At 42.7% G+C, this 18930-nt stretch overlaps 1 protein-coding gene across 1 annotated transcript in view; it reads left to right on the forward strand.

The window, feature by feature from the left end:
• The first annotated feature begins 18735 nt into the window (after positions 1–18735).
• The window catches only part of LOC149439734 (uncharacterized), a 34341-nt gene continuing 34146 nt past the window's right edge, over positions 18736–18930 (forward strand). The window contains exon 1 of the mRNA XM_089659030.1: positions 18736–18850. Coding sequence (XP_089515156.1) covers positions 18745–18850 — 106 coding nt within the window. The 5' untranslated portion in view covers positions 18736–18744. The remainder of the gene's footprint in view (positions 18851–18930) is intronic.

The following is an 18930-nucleotide window of genomic DNA, read 5'->3' on the forward strand; positions in this document are numbered from 1 at the left end:
CTCCCTTCCTACACACCGCGGAGGGGACAAGACCCACCAATAGACAGAAAATTTTAGAACTTGTTATTAGCAATGAGCAGAGAACACACAACTTTGAAGGTTTACTGAGTGCAGATAGGAACAGAGCCCAATGTGAGCAGCATCTCCAAGGATGAGCTGCCAGTGTACATAAAGATTGCAGGGGGCATTATGTACAGACTGCAGGGTTGAGGGGCACACTGTGTATGGCGTTCAGAGTTGCACTGCATATGCAGGATTGAGGGGTGCACTCTGTATGAAATGCAGGTTTGAGGGGTGTGCTGTTTATGGAGTGCAGAGTTGAAGGCTGTTCTATATACAAAGTGCAGGATTGAGGGGTGCCCTGTGTATGGCATGCAGGGTTGAGGGGTGCACTGTGTACAGAGGGCAGGGTTGAGCTACGTACAGACTACAGGGTTGCACTATTTAAGGAGTGCAGGGTTGAGGGGCACACTATGTACAGAGTTGAGGGGTATGCTGTGTTTGGAGTGCAGGATTAAAGGGTGCACTGTGTACGGAGTGCAGGTGTCAGAGCCTGGGTTCCAACCTCGGTCTTTTGTGGTGAAAAGAAGTGTTTCTTCTCGCTGAGCCACCTGGAATGCTGGACAGCACCCTTGACAACTATTTGGATGATCCTACCTTGACCTTGTTGAGCTTGAACCTTGAACCCCTTGCTCTTCCCATGAACTTCCTGATAAAAGCCATGTTTCTGCATTTCTTGTTTGCCAGATTATTGTGTCTTCTCCAGCCAATATCCCGCTTGTCTCTCCTGCTGCCGTCTATACCTTCGTTACCGACCTTTGGCTTGTTCCTGGACTACGATTCTGCCTCATCCTCATCTAATACTGTTTGTGACCGATCCTTGGCTTGTTTACTGACTCCGCTTCCGCTTGATCCCTAACATGTTCGGTCTGCTACTGGTTTCCGGCTTGCTCATTCCCTGGTGGAGTGATCCTGAGATCTGCAACCTGGTACTAACACGCAGCCAAATCCATATCCACCATTAGGAGCTCTGGTGAAAACTGGTTAGTGATTAGACCCCGCACCTCAGGTGAGCCTGCATCATTTCCCAGGGTGACCTGCCTGTGTACCTATCCTGCTGGTTTCAGGTAAGCCTTAACACTGCTATAGCAACTAGTCTCTGAACCTGACCTAGACCATGACAGAAGGGTTGAGGGGTGCCCTATGTTCAGAGTGCGGGATTGAGGGGTGTGCTGTGTACAGAGTGCAGAATTGAGTGGTGCCCCATGTTCAGAGTGTAGGGTTGAGGGGTGCGCTGTGTACGGAGTTCAGGTTACACTGAGTATAGTGTGCAGGGTTGAGGGGTGCACTGTGTATGGAGTGCAGGATTGAGGGGTTCCCCATATTCAGAGTGCAGGATTGAGGGGTGTTCTGTATACAGAGTGCAGGGCTGAGGGGTGTGCTGTTTACATCCAAGTTTCTCCCCCTCACAAGTACAAAGCTCTTGTCCTAACAGATTTAATTTCAGAGCTCACTCACTGATAACACCCCCCCCCCCCAAACACACACACACACTGTGGTGGTTTATGTAATAATTTATTCTAATTATGTAGGGTGGTGTCCTTTCCTTTAAACAAAATCTCACAGTGCCTCCAGCCGTTAAAATACGGCAAATATTTAATGAACCAATAATTTGGACACCTTAATAATTTAATCACCACTTAATAAGATACCTTGAGTCCTTTTAGCCATTTTTAACAATTTTTAGTAATAATTATATATATATATCTTAATATTTATAAACACCCAATACAAATGCTATCAGTCTATGAACAATATGCAATATAAGATACAATATAAACTCTTAGCAGTCTCCCCACTCCCCAGAACCTTGAGTTTGAGGGTTCCCCCAGTGGGATGTAGTTGGGGCCTTCAAATGGTCCTCAAGACAAGATGGCAGCTGGACTCCTTCAGCAAAATGGCCACAGGGAGCAAGTGAGAGATAGTGCAGTGGGTTGCAGTTTTTAGGAAAAGTGTAGGAGTGTAGAGGTTCAGAAGTTTTAGAAGTTTGAGAAGTAGTATTAAAAGATCTTTAAGTTCTTCAGATGGGATAGATTTCGGCGTCTTCAGTTCTCCTTTTGTTGATTGTTTTTTCTTTAGCTTTTCTTTTTTTTCAACATGATCCTTATGTGAGGTGCATGGCTTTTTTTATACCATCGAATTCTTTTGTTTTTAAAAGACCCTCCCAACAGGCGTGTTGATTGGCCAGTCGGGAAGTATGTATACATATGATATGTCTCACCTGTCCACTGGGGCAGTCAGGGATCACAAAACAATTTGAGTATTCATGATGACTCATGCTTTGATTGGAACCAAGGTAACTTTAGGTATTAACCGTTTCAATACCGTGCAATTTTACACCTTCCTGCCCAGGCCAGTTTTCAGCGCTCTCACACTTTGAATGACAATTGCGCGGTCATACAACACTGTACCCAAACTAAAATTTTATCATTTTCTTCACACAACTAGAGCTTTCTTTTGGTGGTATTTAATAACCGCTGGGGTTTTTATTTTTTGCTAAATTAACAAAAAAAGACCAAACATTTTGAAAAAAAACCCACATTTTTCTTTGTTTCTGTTATAAAAGTTTACAAATAAATAATTGTTCTTCATAAATTTAGGCCGAGATGTATTCTGCTACATGTCTTTGGTGAAAATAACCCAAATTAGGATGTATTATTTAGTTTGTAGGAAAGTTATAGAGTTCACAAACTATGGTATAGATCTGAATATTGATCAATCCTGAAGTACTGACAGCCAATCTAATTTCTTGAGGTCCAAGAATGTCAGAACAGTACAGATATCCCCCAAATGTCAGAACGGTACAGATATCCCCCAAATGTCAGAATAGTACAGATATCCCCAAATGACCCATTTTTGCAGAGTAGACAGTCCGACGTACTTCATAAGAGGCATGGCGAGTTTTTTGAAGTTGTATTTTTTTGTCATAATTTTTCGGAAAATGAAAAAATTAAAAAAATTATTTTCACTATTTTTTTTTTTTACATACTGTCACCAGTGCAGTACAGCTTCATCATATAACTGGCATGGCGGTGAACAGGGACACTGACTGGTGATAGTATGAAAAAAAAAAATATATATATATATTTTTTTTATTTTTTTTTATTTTTTTATTATATTTAATTTTTTGTAACATTTTTTTATTTTTTTTAAGATTGTTTTTTCATATTTTACTATGACCAAAGTAGTACAATGTTACCATAGTAACATTGTACTACTTTGGGGAAGTGATCAGTATTTTTTTTTTTTTTATACAATTTGCTTATAGCAAAGAATTACTTTGCTATAAGCAAGCATTTACCTGAATTAAATCGATTCATTCAGCTTTTTTTTTTTTTTTTTTCTTTTTTTGTGCTTAGCTGTGATTTGGTCACAGCTAATCACATGACATGTGCATGTGATTAGCTGTGACCATTCACAGCTAGGCACTAGTATACAATGGATGGCATCATGAATGAAGCCATCCATTGTATACAACTGTCATGTGACCTGCTGTGATTGGTCACAGCAGGTCACATGGTACCAGCAACGGGAGCCGGTACTCGAATCTGTCATCAGCCGTGTCCGAGGTGCACGGCCAGTGACAGATCGCACTGCTGCGCCGCTCTGCATTAGCGCAAACTGCGCATGTGCGGGAGCACGCCAAATGGCGTGCACCCGGAGTGCAGAAACACTTTTGAAGCCGCCAAACGGCCATTGGCCGGGCGGCTAATGGTTAAATATGTATGTCTTATCCAAATGTAGTTAATTTCTCTACTAATTCTTGGATAAGAACCATAGAAAGATATATGTTCATTTAGTTCCTTGATATTTAAACTGTTTGAAACATTTGATTTCTGATGGAAATATACAACTGATACCAATTCACAAAATATCTTACTCTTCACCATTTCATACTTAATTGAGTGGTATGCAATCCCCAACTCTGCTGAATATATTTTTGTGTGTGGAAACATACCCTTTATGAAAGTGTTGATAATATGTCTTTTGATAATGTCTCTGTGGGTAGATATCTAGTTCTTAGCTTTATATGTCCTAAGTTTAACCTTTTGGTTTTAGGAATAAAATTCCCATGAGTAGGAAAAACCCTCTGTTTACCTTGGTCATCCCCTTCAAGTAACGACATCAGCCTTGGGTGCAGTGATATACCTCCAGGTCCAGAGAGCCCTCTTGCCCCAAGTGATAAGGTGGATTGAGATCCCTCTCCTGGTTACAGGTACCCCAAGAATTGGCTGCTGCAAATCTGGAACCCTCCAACAAGAGGGTCAAGAAAGGGAATGCCAATAGTGTAGTATGTTCAAAACTTTTATTGGGTCAATAAAAATACTAGCCAGAGTCACATGCATATAACAAATACCGTCAGCGATCAGACAGACTGGTAAGTGAGGAAATAAATAAATAAATAAATAATACATGCACTAACCCGGCAAAGGTAAAAAATGGAAGACCACCGGACCTCCTCGTGGTCCCAGTGGTCAGGAAGTCACACTCGCTACTGGCTCCTCCTGAGGCCTTTCGTGCTACGGCACTTCATCAGAGGGTGGACGCCACTAGAAGTGTGACAGGAAAGACTTCCTATTTGAATGCGGTTCGCGCATGCGCACAAATCACGCTCTGTCGTTCAGAAGCAGAAACAAGGAACTGCGCATGCGCGAATGGCCGCCATTTTGCCGAGGGTTATCGATGCGCGGAAATGAACTGCGCATGCGCCACCCGATAGCCACCATTTTGCCATGGATTTTAAGCAGTGAGCTGTGTGAACTGAGATGTGAAACAGGGCACATAAGACTAGTGCCGATTACCCGGGGCTGATGACAGGACCGTGATTGATCAGATTGGAGTGATAATCATCCGATTATCTTTTCAACATCTGTGTGCATTTTCAATATGTGTGCGTTTTTTAATACCTATGTGCGTTTTGAACCTTTTAATATGGAGGTTGTTTTTTTCGCATAAATAATGTTTATTTATTTAATTTAATTTATTTTATTATATGGATAATCCACTCTAGTTTCCACTCTAGCACCTATGCCATGGATATAATAGTTGAGGAGTTGATGAAATTACCCTTATGGACGACCAAAAGGGGGTCAAATAGTCCCTGGGGCACTTTGCTAGTATTGGCTCTATATACTTGGATATCTCCTCTCCTTTAAATAATGGCTCACGTTTCTGGACACTTGCCCTGGGGGGAGGTTAGATCGGATGATTATCACTCCAATCTGATCAATCACGGTCCTGTCATCAGCCCCGGGTAATCGGCACTAGTCTTATGTGCCCTGTTTCACATCTCTCTCGCAGTGGCTGTCAGTTCACACAGCTCACTGCTAAAAATCCATGGCAAAATGGCGGCTATCGGGTGGCGCATGCGCAGTTCATTTCCGCGCATCGATAATCCTCGGCAAAATGGCGGCCATTCGCGCATGCGCAGTTCCTCGTTTCTGCTTCTGAACGACAGAGCGTGATTTGTGCGCATGCGCAAACCGCATTCAAATAGGAAGTCTTTCCTGTTACACTTCTAGTGGCGTCCACCCTCTGATGAAGTGCCGTAGCACGAAAGGCCTCAGGAGGAGCCAGTAGCGAGTGTGACTTCCTGACCACTGGGACCACGAGGAGGTCCGGTGGTCTTCCATTTTTTACCTTTGCCGGGTTAGTGCATGTATTATTTATTTATTTATTTATTTCCTCACTTACCAGTCTGCCTGATCGCTGACGGTATTTGTTATATGCATGTGACCCTGGCTAGTATTTTTATTGACCCAATAAAAGTTTTGAACATACTACACTATTGGCATTCCCTTTCTTGACCCTCTTGTTGGAGGGTTCCAGATTTGCAGCAGCCAATTCATGGGGTACCTGTAACCAGGAGAGGGATCTCAATCCACCTTATCACTTGGGGCAAGAGGGCTCTCTGGACCTGGAGGTATATCACTGCACCCAAGGCTGATGTCGTTACTTGAAGGGGATGACCAAGGTGTTTTGCTGATCTGCATATCTGACCAATCATCTGGATAATATTGCACACATGCGCATTTGAAATGCGCGGTCGGTGAGTGCGCATTTTTTCTATTTGATTCCAGCCATCTAAATGATGAGGAGACCTTCACATGTTCTTTGTTCACGATCATTTTTATTGTGTAAAGGACTATATGAACTTTTATTCACATATTTTATATTAGTATCACAGCTCTGCACTATATATACAGTCAGGTCCATAAATATTGGGACATCGACACAATTCTAACATTTTTGGCTCTATATACCACCACAATGGATTTGAAATTAAACAAACAAGATGTGCTTTAACTGCAGAATGTCAGCTTTAATTTGAGGGTATTTACATCCAAATCAGGTGAACGGTGTAGGTATTACAACAATTTGCATATGTGCCTCCCACTTGTTAAGGGACCAAAGTAATGGGACAGAATAATAATCATAAATCAAACTTTCACTTTTTAATACTTGGTTGCAAATCCTTTGCAGTCAATTACAGCCTGAAGTCTGGAACGCATAGACATCACCAGACGCTGGGTTTCATCCCTGGTGATGCTCTGCCAGGCCTCTACTGCAACTGTCTTCAGTTCCTGCTTGTTCTTGGGGCATTTTCCCTTCAGTTTTGTCTTCAGCAAGTGAAATGCATGCTCAATTGGATTCAGGTCAGGTGATTGACTTGGCCATTGCATAACATACCACTTCTTTCCCTTAAAAAAACTCTGGTTGCTTTTGCAGTATGCTTTGGGTCATTGTCCATCTGCACTGTGAAGCGGCGTCCAATGAGTTCTGAAGCATTTCTCTGAATATGAGCAGATAATATTGCCCGAAACACTTCAGAATTCATCCTGCTGCTTTTGTCAGCAGTCACATCATCAATAAATACAAGAGAACCAGTTCCATTGGCAGCCATACATGCCCACGCCATGACACTACCACCACCATGCTTTACTGATGAGGTGGTATGCTTAGGATCATGAGCAGTTCCTTTCCTTCTCCATACTCTTCTCTTCCCATCACTCTGGTACAAGTTGATGTTGGTCTCATCTGTCCATAGGATGTTGTTCCAGAACTGTGAAGGCTTTTTTAGATGTCGTTTGGCAAACTCTAATCTGGCCTTCCTGTTTTTGAGGCTCACCAATGGTTTACATCTTGTGGTGAACCCTCTGTATTCACTCTGGTGAAGTCTTCTCTTGATTGTTGACTTTGACACACATACACCTACCTCCTGGAGAGTGTTCTTGATCTGGCCAACTGTTGTGAAGGGTGTCTTCTTCACCAGGGAAAGAATTCTTTGGTCATCCACCACAGTTGTTTTCCGTGGTCTTCCGGGTCTTTTGGTGTTGCTGAGCTCACCGGTGCGTTCCTTCTTTTTAAGAATGTTCCAAACAGTTGTTTTGGCCTAATGTTTTTGCTATCTCTCTGATGGGTTTGTTTTGTTTTTTCAGCCTAATGATGGCTTGCTTCACTGATAAAGACAGCTCTTTGGATCTCATCTTGAGAGTTGACAGCAACAGATTCCAAAGGCAAATAGCACACTTGAAATGAACTCTGGACCTTTTATCTGCTCATTGTAATTGGGATAATGAGGGAATAACACACACCTGGCCATGGAACAGCTGAGAAGCCAATTGTCCCATTACTTTTGGTCCCTTAACAAGTGGGAGGCACATATGCAAATTGTTGTAATTCCTACACCGTTCACCTGATTTGGATGTAAATACCCTCAAATTAAAGCAGACAGTCTGCAGTTAAAGCACATGTTGTTCATTTCATTTCAAATCCATTGTGGTGGTGTATAGAGCCAAAAATGTTAGAATTGTGTCATTGTCCCAATATTTATGGACCTGACTGTATATTATTCTTCTTACAAGGTCCAGTGATTCCTTAGAGTGTTTCAGCAGCTGATTCTTGAGCGCTCGCTTTATCTTTATCCCATCCTCTGTTTACCTGTCAATTGTGTGCAGGTTAGGGTAAACAACCTGTTATACTTTTAACCTTAATGGATAATAGTATATTGTGACAGTTTGAGAAGTTTGTTTGTTCATCACACTCTCCAAGGTTTCGTGTGAGCTCTCAGACAATCAGTTTGGTTCCTCTATTGTCATGTCAAGACCTTGTATATGTTTACCTGCCATGGAAGTCTAAATAATGGTGTTTGACCACCTGTAGAAATTCAAATAGCATATTGTGTCTGGAACAAGTCTCTTCCACTCATTGTGTGTGTGATAACCTCTTGAAATATCCCTTGAAATCCACTCTGGAATGTTAACCCCTCAGAGGCAGACTGGGCTTCTTACTTTTGGAATGAAATCATATTTTTAATAAATAGTTCCCCAAAAGTCACTACAACACACACACACACACACACACACGGTTTTCAAAATTATTTTTACAAATAAATCTGTGAAAAGTGTGGCATGCATTTGTATTCAGCCCCCCTTACTGATACCCCTAACTAAAATCTAGTGGAACAAATTGCCTTCAGAAGTCACCTCATTAGTAAATAGTGTCCACCTGTGTGTAATTTAATCTCAATATAAATACAGCTGTTCTGTGAAGCCCTCAGAGGTTTGTTAGAAAACATTAGTGAACATACAGTATCACAAATGCCGAAGAACACACCAGACAGGTCAGGGATAAAGTTGTGAAGAAGTTTAAAGCATGGTTAGATTTATAAAAGAATATCCAAAGCTTTGAACATCTCACAGAGCACAGTTCAATCCATCATCTGAAAATGGAAATAGTATGGCACAACTGCCAACCTACCAAGACATGGCCGTGCACCTAAATTAAAAGGCTGGGCAAGGAGAGCATTCAACAGAGAAGCAGCCAAGCGGCCCATGGGAACTCTGGAGAATCTGAAGAGATCCACAGCTCAGGTGGGAGAATCTGTCCACAGGACAACTATTAGCTGTGCACTCCACAAATCTGGCCTACATGGAATAGTGGCTAGAAGAAAGCCATTGTTGAAAAAAAGCCATAAGAAGTCCCGTTTGCAGTTTGCGAGAAGCCATGTGGGGGAGACAGCAAACATGTGGAAGAAGGTGCTCTGGTCAGATGTGACCAAAAGTGAACTTTTTGGCCTAAAAGCACAATGCTGAAAACAAAACTAACACTGCACATCACCCTGAACATAACATCCCCACCGTGACAGATGCTGGTGGCAGCATCATGTTATGATGATGCTTTTCTTCAGCAGGGACAGGGAAGCTGGTCAGAGTTGATAGGGAAAATGGATGGAGCCAAATACAGGGCAATCTTAGAAGAGAACCTGTTAGAGTCTGCAAAAGACTTGAGACTGGGGCGGAGGTTCACCTTCCAGCAGGACAACGACCCGAAACATCCAGCCAGAGCTACAATGGAATGGTTTAGATCAAAGCATATTCAGGTGTTAGACTGGCCCAGTCACAGTCCAGACCAAAATCCAATGGAGAATCTGTGGCCAGACCTGAAAATTGCTGTTCCCAGATGCTCTCCATCCAATCTGACAGAGCTTGAGCGATTCTGCAAAGAAGAATGGGCAGAAATGTCCCTCTCTAGATGTGCAAAGCTGGGAGAGACGTCCCCAAAAAGACTTGCAGCTGGAATTGCAGCCAAAGGGGGTCCAACAAAGTATTGACTCCAGGGGGCTGAATACAAATGCCGCCACACTTTTCACAGATTTATTGGTCACAAATGTTGAAAACCATTTCTCATTTTCCTTCCACCTCACAATTATGTGTCACTTTGTGTTGGTCTATCAAATCCCAATAAAATACATTGACTGTTTTGGTTGTAACAGGACAAAATGTGGACAATTTAAAGGGGGAGGAAGACTTTTTCAATGATATACATATATATATATATATAGTTTATTATGGGTATATACTGTATGTCAGTGCATTGCATGTTAAAATGTCATACATGCCTTGTTAGACGATGCATATCCATTTTCTGGTCCCTTGTGGCCCATTGAACGAATGGTCAGCCTTAACACAATACAACAAACCAGCTTGGTGGAAATAGGCCCCAATGTTTTTTTTTTTTTTTGGTTTTATAATTTTATACTTTTTTGAGATCTGATTTTTTTTGACCTGACAGTGATACAAACCATGAGTCCTGTAAGTCTTAGGCTTTCTAGAAATGTATGGTTGGGATGGGGGGGGTCTTTAGTAATGTTACAAGTACATAAGGTGCGTTTTAATTCTGCAAGGAAAAAAAAATGTAAGGCTGGTTAAATCTGTGTAGGAATGTAGAATTAACAAATACATCCACAAAGGATATAATACAATGTAATATGAGTACCAAGGAAGTACAACATCACTGGTGTCAGTATAAATACCACCAGAATAAAAGGGCGTACAAATCGGATTTACTGTATGATCTCAGCTCACTACACTTGTTCTTCCAGTTCTGTGTGGAACAATTATCTCCTAATATGACACATTTGTATTATTGTCAGTCACTTGTCATTGTAATTCCTGACATGATACGTATCAATATTGCTGTCACACAACCTCATTGTGACAAATAAGATCCACATAAATGTTTCTGGATGGTCAAAGGAACGTGATTTCCCGAGAGATAAAACTGGGATGTTTTCGGAAGCTTCTAATTATTCCAAATAATGGGAGCATGGCAAATCTATGTGTACAGCTACCATTATCCAGGAGAATGCCAAAGGTTGGTAAATGGGAGCTTGCACCCTAATGTCCCCCCACAGTCACACACTATTGTTATAATACATCTTTATAGCTCTAACATATACTACGGTGCTGTACAGAGAACACTGAGCCAGACACAGCAGTCTTTGCACCAGAGGAGCTTGCGCTCTAATGTCCCCCCCACAGTCACACACTATTATTATTATTATACATTTAAATAGCTCTGACATATACTGCAGTGGTGTACAGATAACACTGAGCCAGTCACATCAGTCTCTGCATTATTATTAGTCACACTACTATTATTATTATACATTTATATAGCTCTGACATATACGCCAGACACAGCAGTCTCTGCACCAGAGGAGCTTACACTCTAAAGTCCCCCCACAGTCACACACTATTATTATTATACATTTATACCTACAGTGTCTCCCAGAAGTGAGTCCCCCCCCCTCACATTTTTGTAAATATTTGATTGTATCTTTTCATGTGACAACACTGAAGAAATGACACTTTGCTACAATGTGACGTAGTCAGTGTACGGCTTGTATAACATGTAAATTTGCTGTCCCCTCAAAATAACTCAACACACCATCATTAATGTCTAAACCGCTGGCAACAAAAGTAAGTCCACCCCTAAGTGACAAGGTCCAAATTGGGCCCAGTTAGCCATTTTCCCTCCCCGGTGTCATGTGACTCGTTAGTGTTACAGGGTAAGAGGTGTGAATGGGAGCAGGTGTGTTAAACTTGGTGTTATCACTCTCACTCTCTCATGCTGGTCACTGGAAGTTCAACATGGCACCTCATGGCAAAGAACTCTCTGAGGATCTGAAAAAAGAATTGTTGCTCTATATAAATATGGCCTAGGCTATACGATGATTGCCAAGACCCTGAAACTGAGCAGCAGCATGGTGACCAAGACCATACAGCCTTTGCTGAAGACAAGCAGACTAAGGACATGGATTACTGGAACCATGTCCTGTGGTCTGATGACACCAAGATCAACTGATTTGGTTCAGATGGTGTCAAGCGTGTGTGGTGGCAACCAGGGGAGGAGTACAAAGACAAGTGTGTCTTGCCTACAGTCAAGCATGGTGGTGGGAGTGTCATGGTCTGGGGCTGCATGAGTGCTGCCGGCGCTGGGGAGCTACAGTTCATTGAGGGAACCATGAATGCCAACATGTACTGTGACATACTGAAGCAGAGCATGATCCCCCTCCCTTTGGAGACTGGGCCGCAAGGCAGTATTCCAACATAACGACCTGGTTTAGACTTTTTCTGCGCAGCTGGGAAAATGGTGGGCCAGTGAAAATCCTGAGGGTCCAGCATGGTAAGCTCCCAGCTTATGTTGCTCCATGCCTGAAAATGCTTTGGCAATGGCAAGTGATGGCGGAAGAAATTCAGTCTCTTCCTAGGAAATCCCTGGAAAGGACGATTGTTGAATCTGTCTTTAGTGAGCCACTGGCCTTGAGAGATTGCCCAGACCCTGTTATGAGGGAGGGTCTACATTTGAATAATCTGGAGAGAATCTCTTTAAAGATTCAGGATTTGGTCTGACTCTCGTTCCATGGCAGACTCTATGTGAAGGGTAACCTGAAGCAGAGAATCATGGTGTCCAAGACTGGAGTATGGTGGGCTGGAGGAGACAATGGATCATTTCTTGCTTCAGTGCCCCTTCAATATAGAAATGGTTGGATGGGGCTTTGGGTATCCCTTTCCTTTCCCACTTGAGTTATGCGGAATGGTCTTATGGAGCCTTTCAAACTCACTGGGACTTTGATTTTGAGACACTTTTTATAGTTAGCTTAGTAGTCCGTTACTTTACTTGGAATGCATGGTGTCAGGTTTCCATTCACAAAAAAAAGTCCTTCCTGTCAAGGTGGTGGTGCACAACATTCTGGGTGAGGTTTGGAAGATCTGGGGTCTTGAGAAGGACAGGTGGGGGCTGGGGGGCCTGGAAAAAAGTGAAGGAGGAATGTCAGATCCCCGTAGCTGCTGTCTGTCAGTCTCTGGGTGCATGGATTTTCTTTCTGTCCTTTTCATGTCCCCTAGATTTTTGCAAGATCAGATTTTTGGAAAAAGGCTGCATGCATAGGTTCAATGTTTAATCATTAGGGTGTGTTTTAGGTGTAGGTAGGGTTTGTTGAGGTGCATTAAAATGATAATATAAAAATTATGTTTTGGTTTGTATTTTGAAAACACATCAGATCTCAAAGGGGAAAAATATCATGCTGGATCTCTATACTGATATGGACTGGGTAATGTGTTAGGAATGTAAGGATGCCCCATCGTTTGATGGAAATGAAAATTATCAGCCTACAGAGGACTGAATTCAAAGACACCCTGAAAATCAATGAGATGATGGATGGTGTCCTGGGGTATTTCCTCCTAGATCTGGACCAGGGCATCACTGAGCTCCTGGACAGTCTGAGTTGCCACCTGGCAGCGTCGGATGGACCGAAACATGATATCCCAGAGGTGTTCTATTGGATTTAGGTCAGGCGAGTGTGGGGGCCATTCAATGGTATCAATTCCTTCATCCTCCAGGAACTGCCTGCATATTCCCACCACATGAGGCTTGGCATTGTCATGCACCAGGAGGAACACAGAACCCACTGCACCAGCATAGTCTGACAATGGGTGCAAGAATTCCATCCTGATACCTAATGGCAGTCAGGGTGCCATTGTCTAGCCTGTAGAGGTCTGTGCATCCCTCTATGGATATGCCTCCCCAGACCATCACTGACACACCACCAAAAAGGTCATGCTGAATGATGCTACAGTCAGCATAATGTTCTCCACAGCTTCTCCAGGCCCTTTCACTTCTGTCACATGGGCTCAGGGTGAACCTGCTCTCATCTGTGAAAAGCACAGGGTGCCAGTGGTGGACCTGCCAATTCTGGTGTTCTTCAGCAAACTGTTTGCAGACTTTCTTGTGCATCATCTTTAGAAGAGGCTTCCTTCTGGGATGACAGCCATGCAGACCAATTTAATGCAGTGTGCGGCGTATGGTCTGAGCACTGACAGGCTGACCCCCCACCCCTTCAACTTCTGCAGCAATGCTGGCAGCACTCATATGTCTATTTCCCAAAGACAACCTCTGGATATGACGCTGAGCATGTGCACTCAACTTCTTTGGTCAACCATGGCGAGGCCTGTTCTGAGTGGAACCTGTCTTGTTAAAAGGCTGTATGGTCTTGGTCAATGTGCTGCAGCTCAGTTTCAGGGTCTTGGCAATCATCGTATAGCCTAGGCCATCTTTATGTAGAGCAACAATTCTTTTTTTCAGATCCTCAGAGTTTTATGCCATGAGGTGAACTTCTGGTGACCAGTACGATATGGTGAGAGCGATAACACCACATTTAACACACCTGCTCCCCATTCACACCTGATACCTTGTAACACTAACAAGTCACATAACACCGGGGAGGGAAAATGGCTTACTGGGCCCAATTTGGACCTTGTCACTTAGGGGCGGATTCACTTTTGTTGCCAGCGGTTTAGACATTAATGGCTGTGTGTTGAGTTATTTTGAGGGGACAGCAAATTTACATGTTATACAAGCTGTACACTGACTACGTCACATTGTAGCAAAGTGTCATTTCTTCAGTGTTGTCACCTTAAACGATAGAATTAAATATATTCTGCTGTTTGTAAGACTTTTGATAAACAAACATTTACACTCTAATATCTCCCCACAGTCATACACTAATATTACTATAAATTTATATGGCTCTGGCATATACCACAGTGCTGTGCAGAGAACAATAAGCCAGTCACTACCAGGTTGTTCTATTCTGAAAGATGTTGCTGGCTCACTCTGCTTTGGTCTCAGCCAGGAGTAACATCCATCCTGGGGGCTCTCCTTCAGACCTCTCTCCAGCGATGATGCAAGAGGCTGGGGAAGATCCAGGTGGGGGATCTCCAGAAGGCCTGAGACCTACTCCACATGGTCAAGCTGCCATGGTTCTAGGGTTGTCACCTCATCCCTTTAAAACCACAAATTAATTACATATTACAATTATTCTCAGAACCTGTGTAATTAATATGTATTCAGTTTTAAAGGGATGAGGTGGCAACCCTACATGGTCCCTGGGCTTGGCCCTATGCAGGGTGAGTCCTTCCCAGCTTTCCAGGACAGAGTGGTGAACAAACTTCACCGTATAACTGAGGAACAGAAGCTTGTTAACCTGAAAGCAGAATTCAGGAAAGAAAAGTTTGCACTGCAAGACCTGAAGCAGCAGTAAAAATATGGTTTTTGTGTTTTTTGTTTTATTTGGCAAAAAAACTGTTTTGTCTGATTTAAGCTTGCTTTTTTATTTATATTTATTTTGCTTATTTTTATTGATATGTAAATATGTTTTTAGTAATAAGCTGTATGTTTGTTACATTTTGTATTAAACAAAATTTACACTCTAATGTTCCCCCCACTGTTGCACACTAATATTATTATTATTATATGTTTATCTGAATATTCAGTGATGCCTTAAATTTCCATAAATATTAGAATCTTTTCCAGTATCAGCCTACTGAATTGCAAAACCCTGAAAGACCTTTTTGTTCCAGGTATGTAATGGATCCTGTGAAGCTCTCTGAAATTTCTTCTTTAACACATCATTTATTCCCAAAGTCATGTAGCCTTCTGTCATGCTACCTAGACAGGAATTATCTACCTGTAACACTCCCCAACACATTGTCCTTGGCTGTTTTCAAAACTGGGAATGAGAGGTGTTGGAACCAGAGATGTTAGGTGGTGAAGTTGGAAATGGGAGTTAGTGGAACCAGCGGAAGAGAGGTGGTGGGGTTTAGAAGAGGAGGTGGTGGAACTAGGGATGGGAGATGGTGGAGCTGAGAATAGGAAGTGTTAGAGCTTGGAATAGGAGGTGGTGGAACCAGGAATGGGAGGTAGGGAATTTGGAAATGGGAGGTGGTGGAACCATTGACGGTAGGTGGTAAGGTTGAGAATAGGAGGTGGTAAAACCAGGCATAGAAGGTAGTGGAGCTGGGAATGAGAGGTGTTGGAACCAGGGATGGGAGGTGGTAAGGTTGAGAAAAGGAGGTGGTAAAACCAGGCATAGAAGGTAGAGGAGCTGGGAATGAGAGGTGTTGGAACCAGGGATGGGAGGTGATGGGGTATGGAATAGGAGGTGGTAGAACCAGGGATGGGATATGGTGAAGATGGGAATGGGAGGTGGTTGTGCTGGGAATGGGAGGTTGTGGAGCTGGGAACATGAGGTAGTGTAACCAGGTGTAACGCACATGTAAAATTTATTGTAACGGACATGTAAGATTTGAGTGGAAATATGGAATCATAGCCATAACAGGTTGAGTAGATTACATTATGTCAGGCCCTTTCATTGCAAAGGTGTGTGCAGGAACAGTCTGGAAATTAAGGATGTATATTGAGCCCCTGGGCAGTAGGGACATGAATAGATGGTACAAACAAGGGGTCATCAATTGATCTGGGATCAGATGTGTATGTATACACAATGACTCAATAGGCCTTGCAGACTCAATCATCATTTAGCATCAATTAGTCTAAAACCAGGTTCCTGGAGGTGATACCTTTTGTGTGTCAATCAGGTTATCACTTTCTGGGAAAACAGGTTTGGAGTGAAGGACAGCAGACAGACTGTCTGCTTATGTGGAAAGCTCTTTAAGTACATCATGCATCAAAGAAGGATGTTTCATCTCTCATAAAAGCTGAAATATTAGTTGCAGAGAGGTGAATATACTCCTTTCTTGTAGGCCATTCTGTACGCTGCATCTGCATATGAAAATCATATTTGTGGCTTGGGGAGAAAGCCAGGAAAATGCATGGAATGATTAAATGACGCGGGGGTGCGACAGTCTGATGGTGTTTGGTACTGTTGTAATCGGGCTGACGCGCTGGTGTCAGAAATCCAATCCCCGACTTGGTGTTCATGCCAGTCTTGGCCCAATTGAACTTGGGCAGGTCCAGACACAGTACCTCTTGTGGGCAGGTCAGGACCACCTCCCCCAGGGTCAATTGGCTGAAGACTAATGTCCCACCCATCTCCTAATCCCAATAAATTGGGTACACAGACATTTGGACATTTGTGATCCGTACAGAGCTGGTTCGATTGACTAGCGGATTGCTACGTTTCTGACTTGCTCCAGCCGCAGGGTAAAGTGTTATTCTGTCTTTTTATTCCCTTTTTATTTTACAGTAATTAGTCATTTGTGTGTCTTCTTATATCTTTTGTATTTTCTGTAACTTGTTATATTTTGTACATATTTTATGCACTGCCCACTTTGGGAAATTAAATCTTAAAATTAATTAGTGAACTTCTGTGTATTTAAGCATGTGCTCATATCTTCGGAGAGACTAGATCGGAGAGATTCGATTGTATTGTATTTTAGTGCCTTTAAAATGCTCAGTTAAGCTCATTGCCAATCAGTATGCAACTGCACTGTGAGTGGGCAGATTGCACGCAGATTGCAAAGGTAACAGATCGGCCAGACGGAGATCTGTGTGGTGTCTCAACAGACCATTCTGCGGATAAACTGTTGGGTGGTGGCAGGCTACCTTTGTGGTGCGTCTGGTGTGGGGGTGTGTGGACAGTGGAAGGGTTATCAACACCGGGGTGCAAGCTAGGATAGCTGAAGGGACCTTTGAAGGGTGTGTGATTACTAAGCTGGTCCTCAATTCTAATCAGGGCACCAGGTTGTATGTAAGATCGTATCTGCCAGTGTGTGGTCGACCAGCTGGATTGGAGTGGAGTCTCCATCTGGTGGTGGTCAGAGGTAGTGCGGGCTGTGAAAAGGTATCACGGCTGATCTTATATACGGTTTGAGATATTCAAGTGTAAATCCCCTTTATTCCCCCTCTTTACCACCCTGTCGCGGCCGCACGTGCGTGCCTCGGTTAGCTAGTCGCTGTGGGCTTGGTGTGTGGGGGACACATGACAGGGTGATCGCGGATGGATCCTTGACACCAGTGATGGAAGGTTATGGAACCAGGGATGGGATGTGGTGGAGCTGGGATATGAGAGACGATCAAGCTGAGAATATAAGGTGATGGAACCAGGATTGAGAGAGAGAGAATGAATTGCATTACAATGAGTAAATAAAAATAAATATTTAATAAAAATGAATTCAAATTAATAAAATAAAAAAAGTTAGAAAATATAATTAAATGTATTACATGTGACAATTATAAGCAGCTGAATAATCCCCTGTACAACAACGGCATAAGGAGCCTATCAGATAAGATGAATGCACATGTACTGACAGAAAACATACACAGACAAGAGGAGAAAGCTGAATATATTGGGTGTTGACCTTTTTAATCTGCCGCTGCACCATCATTGCCCATCCACAGGCTGGGGGTGAATAGGTAACTGCACTTAAGAAAATTTAAGTCACTCACTTGCCTGTGTAGTCTACCAGATCTATGAAAATCCAAGGACTGCCTGGATAGAAACGCAAACCTTTAGACTACTAAGCCACTCAGAGTTTAATTTGAAAAAAAAAAAGCAAAATAAAATTGACTCCAAACCATTATAGCACATTGTCACCATTTACAAGGTTCTCTATAGGTTTCAGACAGATGACACAACAATAGCAAATGAAAGTACTGTATGTTCAGCTATGTCATTATAGAGACATAGTTTCGCATTTAGCCTTGTTGTCTAGTGATAAAGTGCATGGAAGAGGGAAGGGCCCATCTTCCCCATACAGACCATAAAAGCCCAAGGCCAAATACTGTATGTTCCACCATGGTAAAGTACATGAAAAAAGTCTTCTTTTGCAATCATCTATTGCAGAGGACCAGGTTCTTCCCTGTTCTCAGGGCCTCCCTTCCTTCTTCCATATAAAAGCCCAATATCATTATAGAGAAACAGTTTTGCAATCAGAATTTTTCTAAGCTGCAAAGTACGTAAGAAGTGTTTCCTTTTGTAATCATCTATTGTGTTGAGACATGTTCTTCCCTGTTGCCTCCCTTCCTTCTTCCTCATAAGGTTTGTATAAAAGCCTCCTCATCTCACTGACTTCTCATTGTGCTTTCTAGGTATCCAACATGTCTCCAGGTACTGGATCCCTCCTGCTACTCCTCCTGTCCCTTGCGGGAGTCACTGCTTTCATCAAACTCACCGAAGACCTCTCCGAGGATAAAGATGCTATCGGTAAGAATGCAAAATTATGTAAAATACAGGTAACGACTCACCACCCTACAAATATATGTCTTTGCATTAATATAGCAGGT

This window comes from Staurois parvus, unplaced genomic scaffold (genome assembly GCF_062004578.1).
Source record: "Staurois parvus isolate SC_StPar_1 unplaced genomic scaffold, SC_StPar_1.0 ptg001130l, whole genome shotgun sequence".
Classification (NCBI taxonomy): Eukaryota; Metazoa; Chordata; class Amphibia; order Anura; family Ranidae; genus Staurois; species Staurois parvus.